The sequence below is a fragment of the Oryx dammah genome, unplaced genomic scaffold, assembly GCF_014754425.2.
Source record: "Oryx dammah isolate SB20612 unplaced genomic scaffold, SCBI_Odam_1.1 HiC_scaffold_17, whole genome shotgun sequence".
Taxonomy (NCBI): Eukaryota; Metazoa; Chordata; class Mammalia; order Artiodactyla; family Bovidae; genus Oryx; species Oryx dammah.
The window spans coordinates 63,495,989-63,515,908 of record NW_024070201.1 but is presented as its reverse complement, the minus strand read 5'-3'; the positions used below and the strand labels follow the sequence as shown (position 1 = coordinate 63,515,908).

At 42.7% G+C, this 19,920-nt stretch overlaps 1 protein-coding gene across 1 annotated transcript in view; it reads left to right on the top strand.

Moving 5' to 3' along the window:
• SLC1A2 (solute carrier family 1 member 2) overlaps window positions 1-19,920 on the top strand; it is a 160,472-nt gene that overhangs the window by 110,156 nt on the left and 30,396 nt on the right. Inside the window, exons 6-7 of the mRNA XM_040259014.1 lie at window positions 3,849-3,975; window positions 15,569-15,802. Of these exons, the coding sequence (XP_040114948.1) occupies window positions 3,849-3,975; window positions 15,569-15,802 (361 nt within the window). The remainder of the gene's footprint in view (window positions 1-3,848; window positions 3,976-15,568; window positions 15,803-19,920) is intronic.

Here is a 19,920-nt window from a genome sequence, read left to right as displayed (position 1 = left end):
TGTTGGCACTGGTGCTAAAAGGAGCTTCTTAAAAGGAGAAGCTTTTGTTTTAACTTTCTGGGATTCCAGGGAGCCCTTTCCCCGAGTGTGGAACCTTCTGAGCATGCCATCACAGGGGTTCTTGGACTCTGCAGTTAGACCAGTTTGGATCCTGTTTGGATCCCTTATGGACCATTCACTGATTATCTAATTGTGGACAGATTCCTCTATGTCTCAAGATTCATCTGTAAAGTGGGCATGGAGTTGGCATTTCTCTTGTAAATCATTGCGAGGATTCAATGAGATTGTGCACGTGGGCCCAGTGGTACGTGCCCTGTGCTTTATCATGCGAGCTGCTCTCATCATTAAAGGTGAGCTGCTCAGGAGGAAAAACCCACAGAGGATACTCCCCACTCAGTTTACTCCCCAACCACCCCTGGGTCCATTCTCCCCACGATAACCCAGTCCACTGCTAGAATGGTGTCCCCAAGCCAAGACAGAGGGGCATTTGGTCATAAGGTACGAGAAATGGGAAATCTATGTGGAAGAAATACGCTGATCCATGCAGAGCGAGCTTTCTAAGGATTTGAATGAGAGCTCTTTAGAAAAGATTGAGCTCGCTTTGTCATCTAGAAGATCAAATGCCCTTGTCTCTTTGGTAGGGGTGTCAGATAATATACAGGGTGCCCATTTCATGGGAATTTCAGATAAACAACAGATAGTGTTAAAGGATTATGTCCCAAATATTGCACTGGATATACTTGTATTTTAAAAAATGCATTCTTTATCTGAAATTCAGATTTCATCTGGGAGTCCTTTTTTTTCTTCTCAATTTGGTAACCGTACTCCTTACTCATCCAGAATGGTTGACTCAGCAAGATTGCCCCATCACTAAAAAGTGTCTTTTTCTTTGACCTGGCAGGAAGTGAGAGTGAGAGAAGAGATAAGCAGACCAGGTTGCCAGGCAACAGAAGATCAATAAATATTGTTGACAATCAGTGGGAGGTGAGAGGAGGAAGGAGAAAGTGAGAGAGTTTCTCTGAGGAGAAGAATTTGTAAACACCCTCCACATCCAATCTTGAGTGGCTCTTCTTTGCCACTGTCCAGATATCTGTGACCCTTTCAGGCATTCCCAACTCCCCTTTCCCCCCACAACTCATGGTCAATGTGGCCCCACCGTTTTGTACTGTGGCCATGAGTAATGGGGTCAGGGCTCTGGAGTGAATCATTCAGAAGACTTTTTGTGGTCATTTCCAGGGTCTTGGTGGATTCTGGGAAGTCACATGACCTTTGGCTGTACTGGGGAGTTTCAACACCATTCAGGACTCGCTCAACCCCAGTGACCAAGTCTAAGAGGGCTTTGTTCAAATGAAACACTGGCTGTTCCAGTGAGTGAGTTCAATGAGGCAGTGTTTACAGAGGAAAATGACAGGCTGGCCATGGGTTTCTAAGTGCAGATTGAGGCCCTGGAGAGCTAAAGGAAGTTAGACTGTTGAGAAACTTCCCATTTACAAATTATGGCTGAAATAAGGTTCTTTCCACGGTCTTCCAAGGCAGAGATGGTGGCTTTTTTTTTTTTTGGTTTTTGTTTGTTTTTTGGTGTTGGAAAGTCCCGAGGATCAAGCATTGCAATAGTGAAGATAAAAACTCCGGTTCCAGCCTCCCACTTCTTTAAAGACTCATTTCTCTACTCCCCAAACCTCCAGACTACTCTGGGCTTCACTTCAATTCAATCCCAACCACTTAAGTCAACTCCTGTGAGAGATCACTCCTTTCAACATCTCTCTCTCTTATACTCATGGAGATGGACAGTTTCTGCTGACCCTGCCAGGGATGCTATTTTATTCTAGTTCTTTGGGACCTTGAGACCTTGGGCATTTTATCTTAAAATTTCCAGATGGAATTAATCACGTGGCACTAGCTATTCTCAGCCATGATATTCACAGATTGTCACTCACCACACACCTAGAAAACTCCTCGCTGTGGGTTTGAGATGAGCCTAAATTTGATTTCCTCTGCTACTGCAGAACTAGGTCACTCTAATTCTAGGTCACACTAATTCTCATTAAGCCTTTGTATTTATGGCCAAAACTGACTTGTAAGTCACTAGTTAATCTTTCTGGCTAACAGCTGAAAAGGGGAAATATTAAATATCATGGATTAAGAATTTCAGTGCAAGTGCTAGATTCTTTTTTCTGAAGAAGAGAGGGTCCAGCAAAGGATAGTTGAACAATCTGGGTTGATATGTACTTGGTATGAGAAGTAAATGGTTTTGGTAACTAAGGAAAAGGTAAATTCAGAAGTTTGGACAGAAAGAATTTTCCCCTAAGAGAATCAAATCAATGCTATAATTTACCTTGATATGGCTCAAGACTGTGGGCATAAATGGACACTATAAGAAACTGGATATAATAGGGAGGGGCTAGAAATAAAGTCTGCCCAAGTGGGACAGAGTAGGTGTAGGGAAGAGGAGGGGAGAGAGGGAAGAGTGGATGGCCCATACTGCAGGGCAGAAAATAAGTCAGATGGGCAAGCAAGGGCCTGTTGCCAAGGGAACAATGACATTGGTTTATAGTCCATGGGAGTCATTAGCATTGGAGCACCAAGATTGGCAATCACAGATTGGAAGTTCAGGGGCACATGATGACTGGTTATCAGAAATCCAGAGACACCCCACCCCCCACAGGCAGTATGGGGACATCTGTTAGCCATGGAGCGCACCCCAGACACTAGGAGAGTTTGGGTGAGACTCCAGGGTGAGATGCTGAGGAAGCAGGGTGGAGGGAGTGATGGCAGAGAGAATTTTCTGGGGAGAGAAAAGCTGGGTCTTGCCTTGGAGGAACTAACATATCAGGCAGGTTTCCAGGACAGATACTCAGAGAATGAGGCAAAGGCAACACAGAAATAAGATCCAAGGTTGGCGGTTGGTCTTAGTCCAGGACTTAGTGCAATTTGATGCTGACATCAAGAGGTGGGGACAGGGTTCCCCAGACCCTCCTGGCCTGGGATTAGATCGACCCTGGGAGCTGAGGTGGGGCTGCACTTAGATGGAAGTCAAGTGACATCAAGTAAAAGGAGAAGAGGGCCAAGGGGCTAGAAAATAACAAAGAGTATATTCTAGTTTTATGATCCTGGAAAAAAAACAAAGCACACACAATAAAAAAGAAAGTGTTCTAACCGTTTGGACCATGGAAAAAATGATGATGAATTAATAAATAACAGGTTAAATCCAAACAAACTGGGTCATCTGGGGTTTCCCAGCTGTTTTGGATTTCTCATTGCTTTCTCTTTGATTTTTCAAGATTTCTTCCTCCTTCTCAAATAAGCAATAGAAAAATAATTTCATGTTTAGGATTTTCCTAGAGTGAAACATATACCAACCAAGCATTAATTTGGGATAACAACAAACTAATATAGACATAACCCTGGCAAAGACTGAATTGGCTAATTGGTCTTTGCGCTTCTAATATTGGCTCCAAGGTTTACATGATAATCCCCAAGTCCCAACAAGCCTTTCTTCGTTAATCTAGCTACTAATGGAATCTGCTTACACATGACTTCATAAGTGAGGGGCAGGGGGGAGAGAGAAGAGAGTACTTTTTAGTTTGGAATGAAAATGAATTCATTTTCTCCAAGGAACTAACCTGCTTATAGTTCAGCTTGCTCATGTGGAAGATAGTCAGGAAATCCATAATTATGCAGGGGAAAGGTATTTTCAGTGTGGGACATAATACTTCTGTCTTTTAATGCTTAATTCGTAGGGTAGCCGGTGGTGAGAATGTGGCTGCATACACAGGGGCTGGTTACGAACAAGAAGAAAACACGTATTTTATCATTTGTCCTTTTGTGTTCTGTGATTCACCCAACAGGTCTGATAGGGTTTTTCATTGCTTTTGGCATTGCCATGGGGAAGATGGGCGAGCAGGCCAAGTTGATGGTGGAATTCTTCAACATTTTGAATGAAATTGTAATGAAGTTAGTAATCATGATCATGTGGTAAGTGGCTCTGTTCTTAGATCGTTGTGGTGGGGGTGTGAGGTGGTCGTGGGGTCTCCAAAGGACCCTGAACCCTCCTAGCAGGACAGGGCGAGCAGGCATGAATCAAGGAACGATTTCTCTGGAAAGACTTTGAAAAACAGGAATGGAACTCTCTTTTTTGGAACTTTCCATAGATAATGAGCAGGAAAACTATAAAGCCTGTGGGCCAGATCTTATCTGCCATTTGTTTTGTGTGGCCTGTGAGTTAAGAATGGGTTCTGTTTTTATTTTGCTGAAAATAAATCTAGAATATTAATAATCACAATACATTCAGTTCAGTTCACAGTCGCTCAGTCATGTCCGACTCTTTGCGACCCCCTGAATCGCAGCACGCCAGGCCTCCCTGTCCATCACCAACTCCCGGAGTTCACTCAGACTCACGTCCATCGAGTCAGTGATGCCATCCAGCCATCTCATCCTCTGTCGTCCCCTTCTCCTCCTGCCTCCAATCTCTCCCAGCATCAGAGTCTTTTCCAATGAGTCAGCTCTTTGCATGAGGTGTCCAAAGTACTGGAGCTTCAGCTTTAGCATCATTCCTTCCAAAGAAATCCCAGGGTTGATCTCCTTCAGAATGGACTGGTTGGATCTCCTTGCAGTCCAAGGGACCCTCAAGAGTCTTCTCCAACACCACAGCTCAAAAGCATCAATTCTTCGGCACTCAGCCTTCTTCACAGTCCAACTCTCACATCCATACATGACCACAGGAAAAACCATAGCCTTGACTAGATGGACCTTAGTCGGCAAAGTAATGTCTCCGCTTTTGAATATGCTATCTAGGTTGGTCATAACTTTTCTTCCAAGGAGTAAGCGTCTTTTAATTTCATGGCTGCAGTCACAACACATGGTTATGCAAAATTCATATTCAGTGCCCATGAATGGTTTTGTTGGGACCCATCCTACCTATTCGCTCATGTACTGTCTAGGGTTGCTTTTGTGCTAAAAGGCAGAGTTGAGTAGTTGTGACCAAGACTGTGTAGGCTGCAAAGCCTAAAAAGTTTACTGTTTGACCCGTTGCATAAAAAGTTCACCCATCTCTGCCCTGGAGGAAAAGAACACACACATACACACAAAACCAAAAAAACCAAAAACCAGACAAGCTGGAAATATCACTCAGTAATAGTGAATCTGAGCAATATCAGGATACACTATACTAAGATAGGGCCAAGATCCCAAGGATGTGGCATGACCCAGGGTATGTGGAAGAATCACTTCTCCAGTATTCTGGTGTCCAAAATGAAATGCCTCTTAGATCTGGGTTCTCATGACTCATACAGAAAATGAATAAATAAATAAATAAATAAAAGAGGCAGTTCTCAGGCCATGCAAGAAAAAGTGCCATCACTCAGGATTAAGTGCTCTTGGAAATCTGGTTCCACCCTCTAGTTTTACAGTAGAGAAAGCTGTGGTCCAGAGATACTAAATCTTGATTCTTTAACATTGTCATGGTCACCATGGTCTTTATGGTTTTCCTTTTATCTGCCAAGAGTCATGAGAGTGCTTCATACCTCTCAAGTATAATCCCCACAACCCTGCAAAGATGGTGTTATGGTTCCCAATTGACAGAAAAGGCAATTGAGGTTCATGGAGGTAAATTAACTTGCCTAAGATGATATAGCCAGGGAGAAGAGGAGCCGGTGTTTATACTGATATCAAAGTCTTTGGTGTGTACGTGGGTGGGGGTTTTGTTGTGGTTTGAATCATGTGAGTGGTATTGTCTCCACTTCATCTCATGTGTGTTTATGGTCAGTGGTTCTGAAGTCTAGGGTAGGCCAGGACAGCATCAGCTTCTTCTCCTTCACAAGGGATCTGTGTCACCTCCAGTTACTGGAAATTTCTCATGTTCAGTATCTACCAGATAGAACGATTATTACATGTATTCATTTCAGATCCCTACGATGGTCCTGTATGTCTACCTGGGAATAAAGTAAAACCATTCTTAGACCAAACAACGTGTGTGTTCTGTTTGCCACGGGAATTCTGGGTTACAGAGTGCTTCACTCTGCCTGCTCCAGTCCCCTGCACCTGCCTCCCCAATCCTCCTCCACTTTCCTTCCCCTGAAATTCCATCTGCTTCATCTCTTCTTCCTTTTCTTGGCCCTTACTTCCCACCTTACAAGGGCAAAGTCTGTTCCCAACTTGTATTTTATCACCAAGCACAGTGATGTGCCTGTAGTAAATTCCTACTAAAACTTCAGGAACAAGTGGGCTAGCTAAAAGCCCCAGGGTCTCAGATCAAGAAGATGTTCCTCATGACTTTATGAACCATATTTAATAGTTCTGGTCTGTTCTGATCATTGCTTTATTGACTTTGGAAATACGGAAAAGATTCTTGTACAATAGTGTGTTCTTTTCCATTATTGTATTGATTCTTCAACTTCCCAGGCAAGGCTGGATTTCTAAATATTTCTTTTGTGTGAATATTTAAAGTCACACACAATGTCATGCTGTAAAAATATTTTAAAATATATTTTAAGGACTTCTCTGGTGGTCCAGTGGTTAAGGCACCAAGCTTCCAATGCAGAGGGCGTAGGTTCGATCCCTGGTTGGGGAACTAAGATCCCACATGCGCACGGCCAAAAAAAAACCAGTCTTTTGTCTTTTGAATCCATTCTGAGCTTGCTGAGAGTTTAATAAATGGTAATATGCAAAGCTTCCTCCAGCCCACCATTTCTCATGATGTACTCTGCATATAAGTTAAACAAGTAGGGTGACAATATACAGCCTTGACGTACTCCTTTTCCTATTTGGAACTAGTCTGTTGTTCCATGTCCAGTTCTAACTGTTGCTTCCTGACCTGCATACAGGTTTCTCAGGAGGCAGGTCAGGTGGTCTGGTATTCCTATCTCCTTCAGAATTTTCCACAGTTTATTGTGATCCACACAGTGAAAGGCTTTGGGTCTGTCTAGTCAAAGGTATGGTTTTTTCCAGTAGTCATGTATGGGTATGAGAGCTGGACTATAAAGAAAGCTGAGCGCTGAAGAATTGATGCTTTTGAACTGTGGTGTTGGAGAAGACTCTTGAGAGTCCCTTGGGCTGCAAGGAGATCCAGCCAGTCCATCCTAAAGGAGATCAGTCCTGGGTGTTCATTGGAAGGACTGATGCTGAAGCTGAAACTCCAATACTTTGGCCACCTGATGCAAAGAGCTGACTCATTAGAAAAGACCCTGATGTTGCGAAAAACAGAAGGCAGGAGGAGAAGGGGACGACAGAGGATGGGATAGTTAGATGGCATCACTGACTCAATGGACATGGGTCTGGGTAGACTCCGGCAGTTAATGATGGACAGGGAGGCCTGGCGTGCTGCAATTCATGGGGTTGCAAAGAGTTGAACACGACTGAGTGACTGAACTGAACTGAATATGCAAAGCAGAACAGGCCTCTTAGTTTTAAACATTAAAGATCTGCCTTTACTTCCTAGAATTCCTAGCAGGGTGAGCACCCTCACTGTAAATATGCAGCTCAGTTTTCTTTACTATGATGCCAATGATGTGAGTTGTGTATGAAAATTCCTTCCTTCATCCAAGCCAGTGTCATTTCCACTGAGCCCCTGAAGCAGGAGGAATCTTCTAGGAAATCAAATGAGTCATGGGATAAAGTGTATCCTCCCTTCTTCCCAGGGATGGAGTGGGTGTGGATCAAAATGTTTCCTCTTCACTGAAACCAAAACTCCTAAAGATTTAACATCGTATCCCTGGAGATGAAGAGCAATTGTGAGTCAGGAGCAAAGCCTGTGGAATGGTTTCTGACAGCTGTTTGATTACCACATCCAGCCCAACAGTCTGGAGGGTGTAATATGACATGAGATGTCAATCCTACATATTTATTTCATTCTTCAGCTGCCTTGCCAGCAATTGATAATGATGTGTATAAGAAGGTTCTGGATAAAACAGCCAACCACATCTTATCTGACACCCTCAAAGCTTAAATCATTAGAGTTCTTTTGTAGTCTTCTCTATGCGATAGTAAGAATAGTAATAATAGTTAAAAAACAAATTAGTGCTGCCATATGACCCTACAATCCCCCTCCTGGCCATATACCCCCCCAAAAACATGATCCAATAGGATACATGCACCCCAATGTTCATTGCAGCACTGCTTACAGTAGCCGAGACATGGGAGCAACCTAAATGTCCATTGACAGGTGAATGAGCAAAGAAGATACGGTACATATGTGCAATGGAATATTAGCCATTAAGGAGAATGAAATAATGTCATATGTAGTAATATGGTTGGATCTAGGGATTGTCATGCTGAGTGAAGTAAGTCAGACGGAAAAGGAGAAATATCATATGACATCCCTTATATGTGGGATCTAAAAAAGAAATGATACAATTGCACTTATTTACAAAACAGAAACAGACTCACAGCCTTAGAGAATGAACCTGTGGTTCCCAGGGGGAAGAATGAGGGCAAGGGATGGTTAGAGACTTTGGGACAGACATGTACACATTGTTGTATTTAAAATGAATAACCAACAAGGTCCTACTGTATACACAGGGAATTCTTCTCAGTGTTATGTGATAGCCTGGATGGGATGGGAGTTTGCAGGAGAATGCATATTTGTGTATGTATGGCTGAGTCCCTTTGCTGTCTCTCTGAAACTGTCACAACATTGCTAATTGGCTATACTCTGATGTAAAATAAAGAGTTGTTTAAAAATTTTAGAAAAGAGTAGTAATAATAGCACAAAGCATCATTGAGGAGACTGCTATTAATCTAACAATGCTAGCGTGTGATGTGTTAGTCACTCAGTTGTGTCCAACTCTTTGCAACTCCATGGACTGTAGCCCATCAAGCTCCTCTGTCCATGGAATTTCTCAAGCAAGAATACTGGAGTGGGTTGCCATTTCCTTCTCCAGGGGATCTTCCTGACCCAGGGATGGAACCTGTGTCTTCTGCATTGCAAGCAGATTCTTTACTGTCTGAGCCACTAGGATATATAACAGAATTATTAAATTCTTTCTATATATTCAGCACTTTTTCAATTACTCTCCTGTATCTATTATTGAGAAGGTAATAATTATTATAATTATTATTTTAGGTCATAACTAAGATTTTCCAAATTCCTGCTACATGCCTAATACTGTTCCAGAATTTTACATGCGTTGACTCTTTTATTTGTCACAATAAGACCTAGTGAAAGTGCTGCACTTGCCAACAAATCTGGAAAACTCAGCAGTGGCCACAGGACTGAGAAAGGTCAGTTTTCATTCCAATCCCAAAGAAAGGCAATGCCAAAAAATGTTCAAACTACTGCACAATTGTACTCATCTAGCAAAGTAAAGCTCAAAATTCTCCAAGCCAGGCTTTAACAGTACGTGAACTGGGAACTTCCAGATGTTCAAGCTGGATTTAGAAAAGGCAGAGGAACCAGAGATCAAATTGCCAACATCTGCTGGATCATTGAAAAAATGAGAAAGTTCAAGAAAAACATCTACTTCTGCTTTATTGACTACACCAAAGCTTTTGACTGCATGGATCACAACAAACTGTGGAAAATTCTTAAAGAGATGGGAACACTAGACCACCTGACCTGCCTGCTGAGAAATCTGTATGCTGGTCAAGAAGCAGCAGTTAGAACTGGACATGGAACAGACTGGTTCCAAATAGGAAAAGGAGTACGTCAAGGCTGTATATTGTTACTCTGCTTATTTAACTTATATGCAGAGTACATCATGCGAAATGCCAGGCTGGATGAAGCACAAGCTGGAATCAAGATTGCTGGGAGAAATATCAATAACCTCAGATACACAGATGACACCCCCCTTATGGCAGAAAGCGAAGAAGAACTGAAGAGCCTCTTGATGAAAGTGAAAGAGGAGAGTGGAAAAGTTGGCTTAAAACTCAACATTCAGAAAACTAAGATCATGGCATCTGGTCCCATCACTTCATGGGGAATAGATGGGGAAACAATGGAAACAGTGAGAGACTTTATTTTTGGGCTCCAAAATCACTGCAGATGGTGACTGCAGCCATGAAATTAAAAGATGCTTGCTCCTTTGAAGAAAAGCTATGACCAGCCTAGACACCATATTAAAAAGCAGAGACATTACTTTACCAACAAAGGTCTGTCTAATCAAAACTATGGTTTTTCCAGTAGTCATGTATGGATGTGACAGTTGGACTATAAAGAAAGCTGAGCGCCAAAGAATTAATGCTTTTGAATTGTGGTGTTGGAGAAGACTCTTGAGAGTCCCTTGGACTGCAAGGAGATCCAACTTGTCCGTCCTAAAGGAAATCAGTCCTGAATATTCATTGGAAGGACTGATGGTGAAGCTGAAACTCCAATACTTTGGCCACCTGATACGAAGAACTGACTCATTGGAAAAGACCCTGATGCTGAGAAAGATTGAAGGCAGGAGAAGAAGGGGACAACAGAGGATGAGATGATTGGATGGCATCATGGATGTGATGGACATGAGTTTGAGCAGGCTCTGGGAGTTGGTGATGGACAGGGAGGCCTGGCGTGCTGCGATTCATGGGGTCACAAAGAGTCGGACACGACTGAGCGACTGAACTGAACTGAAGACCTACCAAAAATAGGCACTTTGGTGAACCTCATTTTCCAGATGAGAAAACCATGCACATTGGTTAGCTTGCCCAGTGTTGCATGGCCTTAGTAATGGGAATTATAGAAAAGTGTTATTAAACTCAACTTCTATTTGAACCTGGGATCTTCCTCTTATGAGCTGAGTGATGTTAGGCAAGTTAGATGCACTCTACACTCCTCATCTTGACTGTGAGAGAGATTGATCATAGAATCCACATCATAGGGTTGCTGTGAGAATTGAGTGAAATTGTGACAAATAGTTGTGGAGCAGTTCCTGTGTGCTGGGACCTGTCTAAGCATTTCAAATGAACTAGTATTGTCATTGGGCTTCTCTGGTGGCTCGGGGGCTTCTCTTGTGGCTCAGCTGGTACAGAATCTGCCTGCAAGGTAGGAGAACTGGGTTTGATCCCTGAGTTGGGAAGATCCCCTGGAGAAGGGATAGGCTACCCACTCTAGTGCTCTGGCCTGGAGAATTCCATGGACTGTACAGTCTCAGTTCAGTTCACTGTATAGTTTATAGGGTCACAAAGAGTTGGGCATGACTGAGTGACTTTCTCTTAACTGGTGGCCCAGCAGTAAGAATCTGTCTGCATGAGGCAAAGGAGATGTGGGTCCAATTCCTGGATCAGAAAGATCCTCTGGAGGAGGGCATGGCAACCCACTCCAGTAATCTTGCCTGGAGAATCCCAGGGACAGAGGAACCTGGTGGGCTACAGTCCATAGGGTCACAAAGAGTTAGACATGACTAAAGTGACTTAGCACGCTTGCAGGCACAATATTGTTATTGTATTGTAATTACCATTATATTCAATTCAATCCATAACCTTTGTTTCTCTGTGCTCATGAATTCCTTAAGAAGCCTGCAAAGCCCTCTGAATCACCGAAAGGAAAGAAAGAAAAACTTAATTTCGGTGTGATTTTCATATCCTCGTTTTTTGCAGAGTGCTTTAAAACATTTTTTTCAAAATCTGCAAAACATATAGAATATAAAACTTTTCCTAATCTCACCACCATAGAAACATACAGTAAGAAGTGAAATCTCTCCTCACTGTTTCAACTCTCCCTCTCAGTTAACCCACTACCACCACCACCCATCCACCCCCGATCCACCCACCCACCCATCCATCCATTCATTCTTTCACTTTCAAAATACTTTTGAGCATGTCTTCTCTGCCAACAATGTTAGGCTCTAGTGATATAATGGAGCCTGGAGGCTCCATGAACTGACTTTCACTCTGTCCTGATAAAAAGTTCTAACCTCCATATGGTAACTCTCAGCAAAAGTGACTTTTTGGATAGCCAGAACCTCTCCCAAAGTAAAATGGGAAAATGGAGATTTGTGTTTCTTCCTTACCCTGAATTCAGACAGCACCTTGGGTAATTTTTGGAATGTTTATCTTTATTGACAAGCTCTTCCACCTCTTGAGTTCTCTTGAAATCTGCCCCAAACTGGTAGACCGGTGTTGTTATTGGCAACATGTGGGACAGAACCACAGTGACTTCAGGGCAGGACTGAGAAAGTCCCTCCACTTATCTCTAACCACTCCAAGCATCTGGCCCACCATCTGTCCTGTCTTTGAAAGTCCCCGGTTAATCATTTTAGTGGGTTAAAACTGGAAGCCTAGAATAAGTTGCAGCTAAATAAAGAAAATAGTTTCCAAAGACTAATCAAGGAATATCTGTATTTCAGCCATTGCAGATCAGATTTTATTGCTGAAAACAGTGATTTCTAAATACATCAGAATGACCTGGGGAACTTGTTTGAGGTATAAATGCCCCAAGGCTGCTGCTGCTGCTGCTGCTAAGTCGCTTCAGTCGTGTCCGACTGTGCAACCCCATAGACGGCAGCCCACCAGGCTCCCCCATCCCTGGGATTCTCCAGGCAAGAACACTAGAGTGGGTTGCCATTTCCTTCTCCAATGCATGAAAGTGAAAAGTGAAAGTGGCTAGCTCTGGGAAATTCTAACTCAGTCGCTATGTGGTGGGTCCAGGGAATCCATGTTGTTTCAGGCAGGCCAGGTGATCTGGAGGCAGGAGTCTGCGGTTACATGGACTGAGATCGGGGTACATTAGTGCTGTGGATGAGCCTGTTTGTGGAGTAGAGAGCAGACCTTGGTGAGAACCTTAAGATAACCAGAACTGAGGTGTGAAGTGGGCGGAAGAAGGAAAGAGTGATGTAACAGTAAGAAAAAGATGCCACAGGCCAGTCCTGGATGAATCAATGGCTTTGAAAATGCTGCCCAGAGCTGAGGTTACAGCCAGTTTCAGGGCAGCATGGGAGCCATTCCCTCCCCCAACTCTGTAGTCATATCCTTCTGATTTAGAAACTGCTGGGCATCCCTTGGCTTTAGAAACCTCACAAGAGTTCTCAGCCTCTTCATGCACTTTGGTTTACGGCTTTGGTTGTGTGCTTCATCCCTTTAAGTGGTGATCTTGAGCGCTTGCTCATAAAATCATCTGTAGTTGGGTTGGCAGTAGCCTGTGAGATACCTTGAAGTGAAAGTGAAAGTCACTCAGTCATGTCTGACTCTTTGTGACCCCAGGGACTGTAGCTTGCCAGACTCCTCTGTCCTTGGAATTCTCCAGGCCGGAATACTGGAGTGGGTAGCTGTCTCCTTCTCCAGGGGATCATCCCAACCCAGGGATCGAACCCAGTTCTCCCATATTGCAGGCTGATTCTTTACCAGCTGAGCCACCAAGGAAGCCTTAGAAAGTCTCTTTTAACTCAGACTTGACTCATTCAGCATGGAGATGAGGGGACATGGAATAGATGTGTGGAAACAGACATGCAAGAGACGCCTGCATCAGGGGGATTCCCCGTGGCTGAGTGGGTAAAGAATCTGCTTGCAGTGCAGGAGACACAGGAGCTGTGAGTTCAGTCGCTGGGCTGGGAAGATCCCCTGAAGGAGGAAATAGGAACCCACTCCAGTATTTTCACCTGAAAAATCCCACTGACAGAGAAGCCTGGCAGGCTACAGTTCACAGGGTCGAAAAGAGTTGGACGTGATTGAGCGGCTAAGCGTGCACACCTGTGTCAGCAGAGAACTAATGGTGCTGACAGGGATTGGTGGGGGGCAGGACTTCTGATAGTGTGTACATATATGCAAGTTCAAAAATGTAATCACCGACTTCCCTGGTGGACCAGTGATTAGGATTTTGCCTTCCAATGCCAGAGGTGCAGTTTTGATCCCCTCCCCTGGTGGCTCAGATGGTAAAACGTCTGCCTACAATGCAGCAGACCCGGGTTCAATCCCTGGGTCGGGAAGATCCCCTGGAGAAGAGAAAGGCTACCCACTCCAGTATTCTTGCCTAGAAAATCCTGTGGACGGAGGAGCCTGGTAGACTACAGTCCATGGGGTCGCAAAGAGTCAGACACGACTGAGCGACTTCACCTTCTTTCCTTCCTTGGGGAGGTGAGATCCCACATGCCTTGTGGCCAAAAAGCCAAGGCATAAAACAGAAGCAGTATTGTGATACATTCAGTAAAGACTTAAAAAAAAAAGAAACCTAATTCTCACAGCAGTCTCATGAGGTTGTAGTTAGCTTCTCTAAGCCTTGACTTGCACATCTGTAAAATGGAAATAAGTCACCAACCAAAGTCATAGAGCTGGTAAATGGCTGGACAACCTCCACGTCTCGTGTAATTGTGAATATGACTCTCATCTACTCCTCATGGCTTTGCTTTAACCCAGGAAGTGCTTGCTTGCTCCAAACACAATTGATAGAAAAAAAACCACCAAATCTGCTCGCTGACCTTCTCTTTTTTCTGACTCCCCTCCCGCAGCTGGGAGCCTGACTTCGTTTGCCCCGCAGTCTTTCTTTCAAATATATTCATAATTCTTAATAAGGTGGCAGTGTTCCCACAGACATGTTCATTTCAGTCAGAAGTATCACAGGCTGAACAATTTCATGCTCCAACACCAGCAGGTTAAGCAGTGAAAAAGGGTGTTGCCAAACATGTGAAAAGCTTACTCAAGGTAAGAGAGAAAGAACATGGTTGGCTGAATGAAGAGTGAGGACGATGGTAGATTGTTTCCAAGCATACTATAAAATAGTATAGACATAGAAAATAAGTTTTTCTTAAGATAGATTGATAGGTGGCAAACTGCTTCTGCACAAAAAGCTACAACTGCTCCTTCAAGGAAGTGGTTTGGTGGGTAGAGATGAAAACCCCCAGTGGTAGTGTTTCACAGATCTGAGATTATTCTCCTCCTCCTCTTTCCTGGTTTCATGATCTTGGGCCTGTTATGTAACTTTTCCAAACCTCAATTTCCTCATTTGCCAAACAGCCATAATGAAATCTTGGTTTTAGGGTTGTGGTAAGAATTAAATGTGTGGATGTCTCCCCATAATGCTTGAAATACGATGAGTGGCAACCAGCATTCTTGTTGGAATAAGTATGGAAAGAAACACTTTCAAACTTGGAAGTGATAAAATCACGTTTCTCTAAACATGCTCTTTGGCTCATATGATTTTCTTGTTTGGGCAGCTCTCTCTCTCTCTTTCTCTAAATTCCTTTCAAGCCAAAAACAAAGCACAGTTTACAAACACCAGTGTTCATAAATTGATGAAACTCGGATGAGTTTTCTGGGAAGCTCTAGATTTATTCTCAATTTTCAGGAAAGAAGATATGGAATAGAGAAGTCAAACAAGATTATTAAAGATGTAACTTGGGTGTCTCTTAACTTTAAGCGTGGTGCTTACTTAAGAGGTGGTAAAACTTGTCTCCTCTAGCCCTAAAAAATTACCTGAGCAACAAAGTTTATCGTGGGATTTTTCATCAGAGCAGGAGCCACTGGGTCCATAGAAAAGATTTCAGATACTGTGGCTAGTCAGAAGCAAAATATAGTATGTATTGAATCTCCTGGTCCTCTTTTGTAAACTCTCTTTGTACAGTAATGTGGAGGGTTTTCCTCATGGTATGGTACCTAGGAGGGCCCAGATTTTAAATTCTAAATCCCATCACCAGCTCTTTCACGCTTTTTCTTTTCTGTTTTTCAGGTACTCTCCCCTGGGTATTGCCTGCCTAATCTGTGGGAAGATCATTGCAATCAAGGACTTAGAAGTGGTTGCTAGGCAACTGGGGATGTACATGATCACGGTGATTGTCGGCCTCATCATTCATGGGGGGATCTTTCTCCCCTTGATTTACTTTCTAGTGACCAGGAAAAACCCTTTCTCCTTTTTTGCTGGCATTTTCCAAGCTTGGATCACTGCTCTGGGTACCGCTTCCAGGTAGAGAACGCAAGAAATCACCGTTTCTCTCTGCTCGCTCCTTTAACTTCTTTGCCACTCCTTTTTCAACATCTTCCCATCACAATATTCAGTGAGAACACTTTTCACATCTTATTAAAATATTTTTGAAAAAGTAGAACACTGTAGATTCTTGACTCCTTTTAGGAACTTTTGATTTTTCTGCTGAACTTTTTGCTGGTATGCCGCTGTCCTGGAACTATGATCTCATATAACATTTCCCAGCTGAATGCATACGGTGCATCTTTAGGCATAATTTGCCACATATAGCATTAGGGAAAAGCGTTAGTAGCTCAGTCATGTCTGATTCTTTGTGACCCCATGGGCTGTAGCCTGCCAGTCTCCTCTATCCATGGTATTCTCCAGGTAAGAATATTGCAGTGGGTAGCCATTCCCTTCTTTAAGAGATCTTCCCAACAGAGGGATTGAGCCGGGGTCTCCCGCATTGCAGGCGGGTTCTTTATGATCTGAGCCACAGGGAAGCACACACAGCATTAGTTCAGCTTTAAATGTTTTCCAAAAGGGTGTAACAGGATGCTATTTTATTTAAGAAATTCTCTCACCTGTGATTTGAAAAATGCTATTACAGCATATCACTCTATTGAGTAATTTTTTAAGAATAAGAGAAAAAGGTTTTGCAGGATGAATGGTAGGTTAGGTGAGATTTTTCAAACAAACTGGAAATCAGACAAGTCTTTGAACCTGTAATGGACTATTCAGTCCCACTGATTTCGAGGAAAGTCAGGTTGGTATTGATTTGACTTAACATTGACTAAGAGTTGGTTCCTTCTTCGTTACCTAGTTCCAGTGCCTCAGAAGCCAGTGAGGGCTCCAGAGATATGCAGACCAAAAAAGCAAAAACTCTTCTTCCTTGGATACCACTTTGGACTGAATTTAGCAAAAACAAACCAACAAATCAACAAAAACAAGTACATAAGAAACACCAAGCCATGTAGAATTTCCAAGACTAAAAGAGCTTTATTCTCTCAGCCTGCAATATTCACTTTTATTTCTGCACATGTGTCCTTGGTTCGCGAAGCAAAGACTGAGGCCATAAAGTAGGCGGCAGGGAGACAAACAGACTCTGCAACCACAGCCCAGTGGGATCTCTGGAGTCACAGGTTGGCAGGTCCTTGTTACAGAGCCCAGGACCACTCTCCACCAGGGAGGCAGCTACTCTGTGACACAGGGAAACTGCTGCTCCTGAACTACTGAGCAGGCCATCAGGTTTTTCTTAAGTTACATAATAGGCCCATAGTGGTGATGCCTAGGAAGCCAAATTATATTTCCATCTTGCAAATCAATGAGAAGTTTGGACTAGTAGAATGTAAGGTTTCAGAAAAAGTGAAAATATATACAATCTGGGAGATCTAGATTCTGCATTTGTTTTCCCAAGATGAAGGAAAGCACTCCAAAATTTCCTTTTTCCTTCTTGGTCCTATAAATTTCTTATGGCTAAAGAGTTCTATCCATAAAAATCCTGTCTTTTTAGTGAAAAAGTTAACTTTTTTTCAAAAATAAAGCAATCAGGTTTAGTTTCATTTCTGTTTTCTGGTTATAAGCATGATGTTTTCTCATTATGAACAAGTTCAGACGGTGAATAAAAGTTTGGAGAAAAAACAGGCATCACCACTGATACTTCAGGAGTAACATTTTAGTTAATCTTTACAGTTATGTACATTTCCATTTCTTATTATGTGCAGATATTGTACATTGCTAAAGCGAGTCGAGAAGATCCCTTGCAGAAGGAAATAGCAACCCACTCCAGTATTCTTGCCTGGGAAATCCCGTGGACAGAGGAGCCTGGCGGGCTATAGTTCATGGGGTTGCAAAAGAGTAGGACCACAACTTAGTGACTAAACCGAAAACAACAAAATTTTCACTGGTCAACATATCATAAGAGTTATGTTATATCTGTTAATATAGCTCTTACTATAACTATATTTCTATTACTATTTTTAAACTTCCTAATAATATACTGTATGTACTATAAAACAACCCCATCCCAAATGTATATTTAAGCCTTGTATGTTGAATAGGGCTGTGACACGCAGCATTGTAAATACATCTCTGCAAGGATGTCTGATGATCTCCTCAGGATAAATTTGGAGTTTCTGAATCTGCTGTTAAGCGCATTGATGGTTTTGAAGCATATCACCAGATTATTATTTGGAAAAGTACGTTAGTTTATGTCCCTGCTAACTGGGGACATAAAAGCAGTCATTTTAACACTTTCCAAACCTATTGGTGAAAAGTGATCTCACTGAATTTGCATTACTCTGATTACTGGGGAGGGAAAACATCTTTTTGTGTTCTTTTTGATCATCCTTCCCTCCCCTCCCCTGCCCTGTGAATTGTTTGTGAGCTTCCTTTCCTGTTGGGGTATTTATCCTTTCCGGATTGGTTTTCAGCTCTCTTCATGTATAAAAATATCAACTTATGTATCATATGTTGCAAATAATGCCCCTCTTCACTTGATATTTGTCTTAATATTTTACCATGCTTTGTATCACTAGCAGGTTTTAATTTGTGGAGCTTCCCCCATGGCTCAGTGATAAAAAGAATCTCCCTGCAGTACAGGAAACACAGGCTTGATCCCTGGGTCAGGAAGATCCCCTGGAGAAGGGCATGGCAACCCACTCCAGTATTCTTGCCTGGAAAATTGCACGGACAGAGGAGCCTGGCGGGCTACAGTCCATGGTGTTGCAAAGAGTTGGACATGACTGAAACAACTGAGCACAAAGTCATCAATCTTTTCCTTTAGTATTTAAAATTTTGACTTTGCTTAGGAATATCTTTTCCACCAAAGATTGTAAAATATTACTTTATATTTTCTTCCAGTGCCATTATGGTTTTGACTATCTCAAAATATTATTATCTTTTCTCTTGAATGACTAGACAATTATCCTAGTCCCTTTATACGACAAAGGTAAATCTTAAAATCATTGGGAAAACCCCAAATTATATCTAAATCAAAGACAAGTTCTTGGACCACAAACATTAGACGCATTTCTCCCCCTTTACCTTGTATTTCATTTGAAAAAAGAATATGGTTTTAATCTTTGGTTAAAATGTGGCTTTTGCCTGGATGTAGAAAACCCCATGGACAGAGGAGCCTGGTAGGCTGCAGTCCATGGGGTTGCTAAGAGTTGGACATGACTGAGTGACTTCACTTTTCACTTTCATGCATTGGAGAAGAAAATGGCACCCCACTCCAGTATTCTTGCCTGGAGAATCCCAGGGACGGAGGAGCCTGATGGGCTGCCATCTATGGGGTCGTACAGAGTGGGACACGACTGAAGCGACTTAGCAGCAGCAGCAGAATTTCTTTTATTTTCTTTTTAAAGTCACGGTGGCAGGAATCATGTACTGAGAATTAAGTCAAGGTTTCTTTCCCATTATGACCACAAGGGAAAAGCCCCAGGGACACAGTTAAATACACTTTCTACCTCCTCGGACCTTGGCCTGTATGGGACATAGAGGGGAGGGTTGGCCCCATTTTCTCAATAGGCACAGGGGCTGGTGTCAGGGCAGCTGGATTGCGGTGGAGGGTGGCCTGGGACACATCTCTCTGCATCCCTCTGACCTCAGTGCCTGCTGTTAAAACTAATCTGGATAACAAATAAAACAAGAAAATTATATCTAAATCATATGACTGTGGAGGCAGGAGCCAAAAAAAAAAAAAAAAAAAACATACAATGTCAGAATGTCAGCCTGTCAATACAAGAAAGAGTTAAAATTCTCAAATCCTAATTTGGACTGATGGGGTACATATGAATTTTTAAGACACAAAGCATATCCCCTAGTGGCAGTAGGAATATTTTCATGGCTCACCAATTGTGTTCCTCAGTCTCTTGAATTGTCTAAAGAGCCTTTGATGACAGTGTGGGGAAATGAATGCGGTAATAATAGTGGATATATTCCAGTCGTCCCAGCAGTGTCCTTAGATTCATACCAGTGAGAATCTAGCTGCCCACAGCAGCTATGCTGCCATTTCAGACCAATCATGGTGTCCTGGTGACATCAAAGGGTCTTAGAAAGGGGCTGGAGGTGTGGGAGAGGAATAAAGGACATTAGGTGAAAGTGAGGGTATTAGCTGC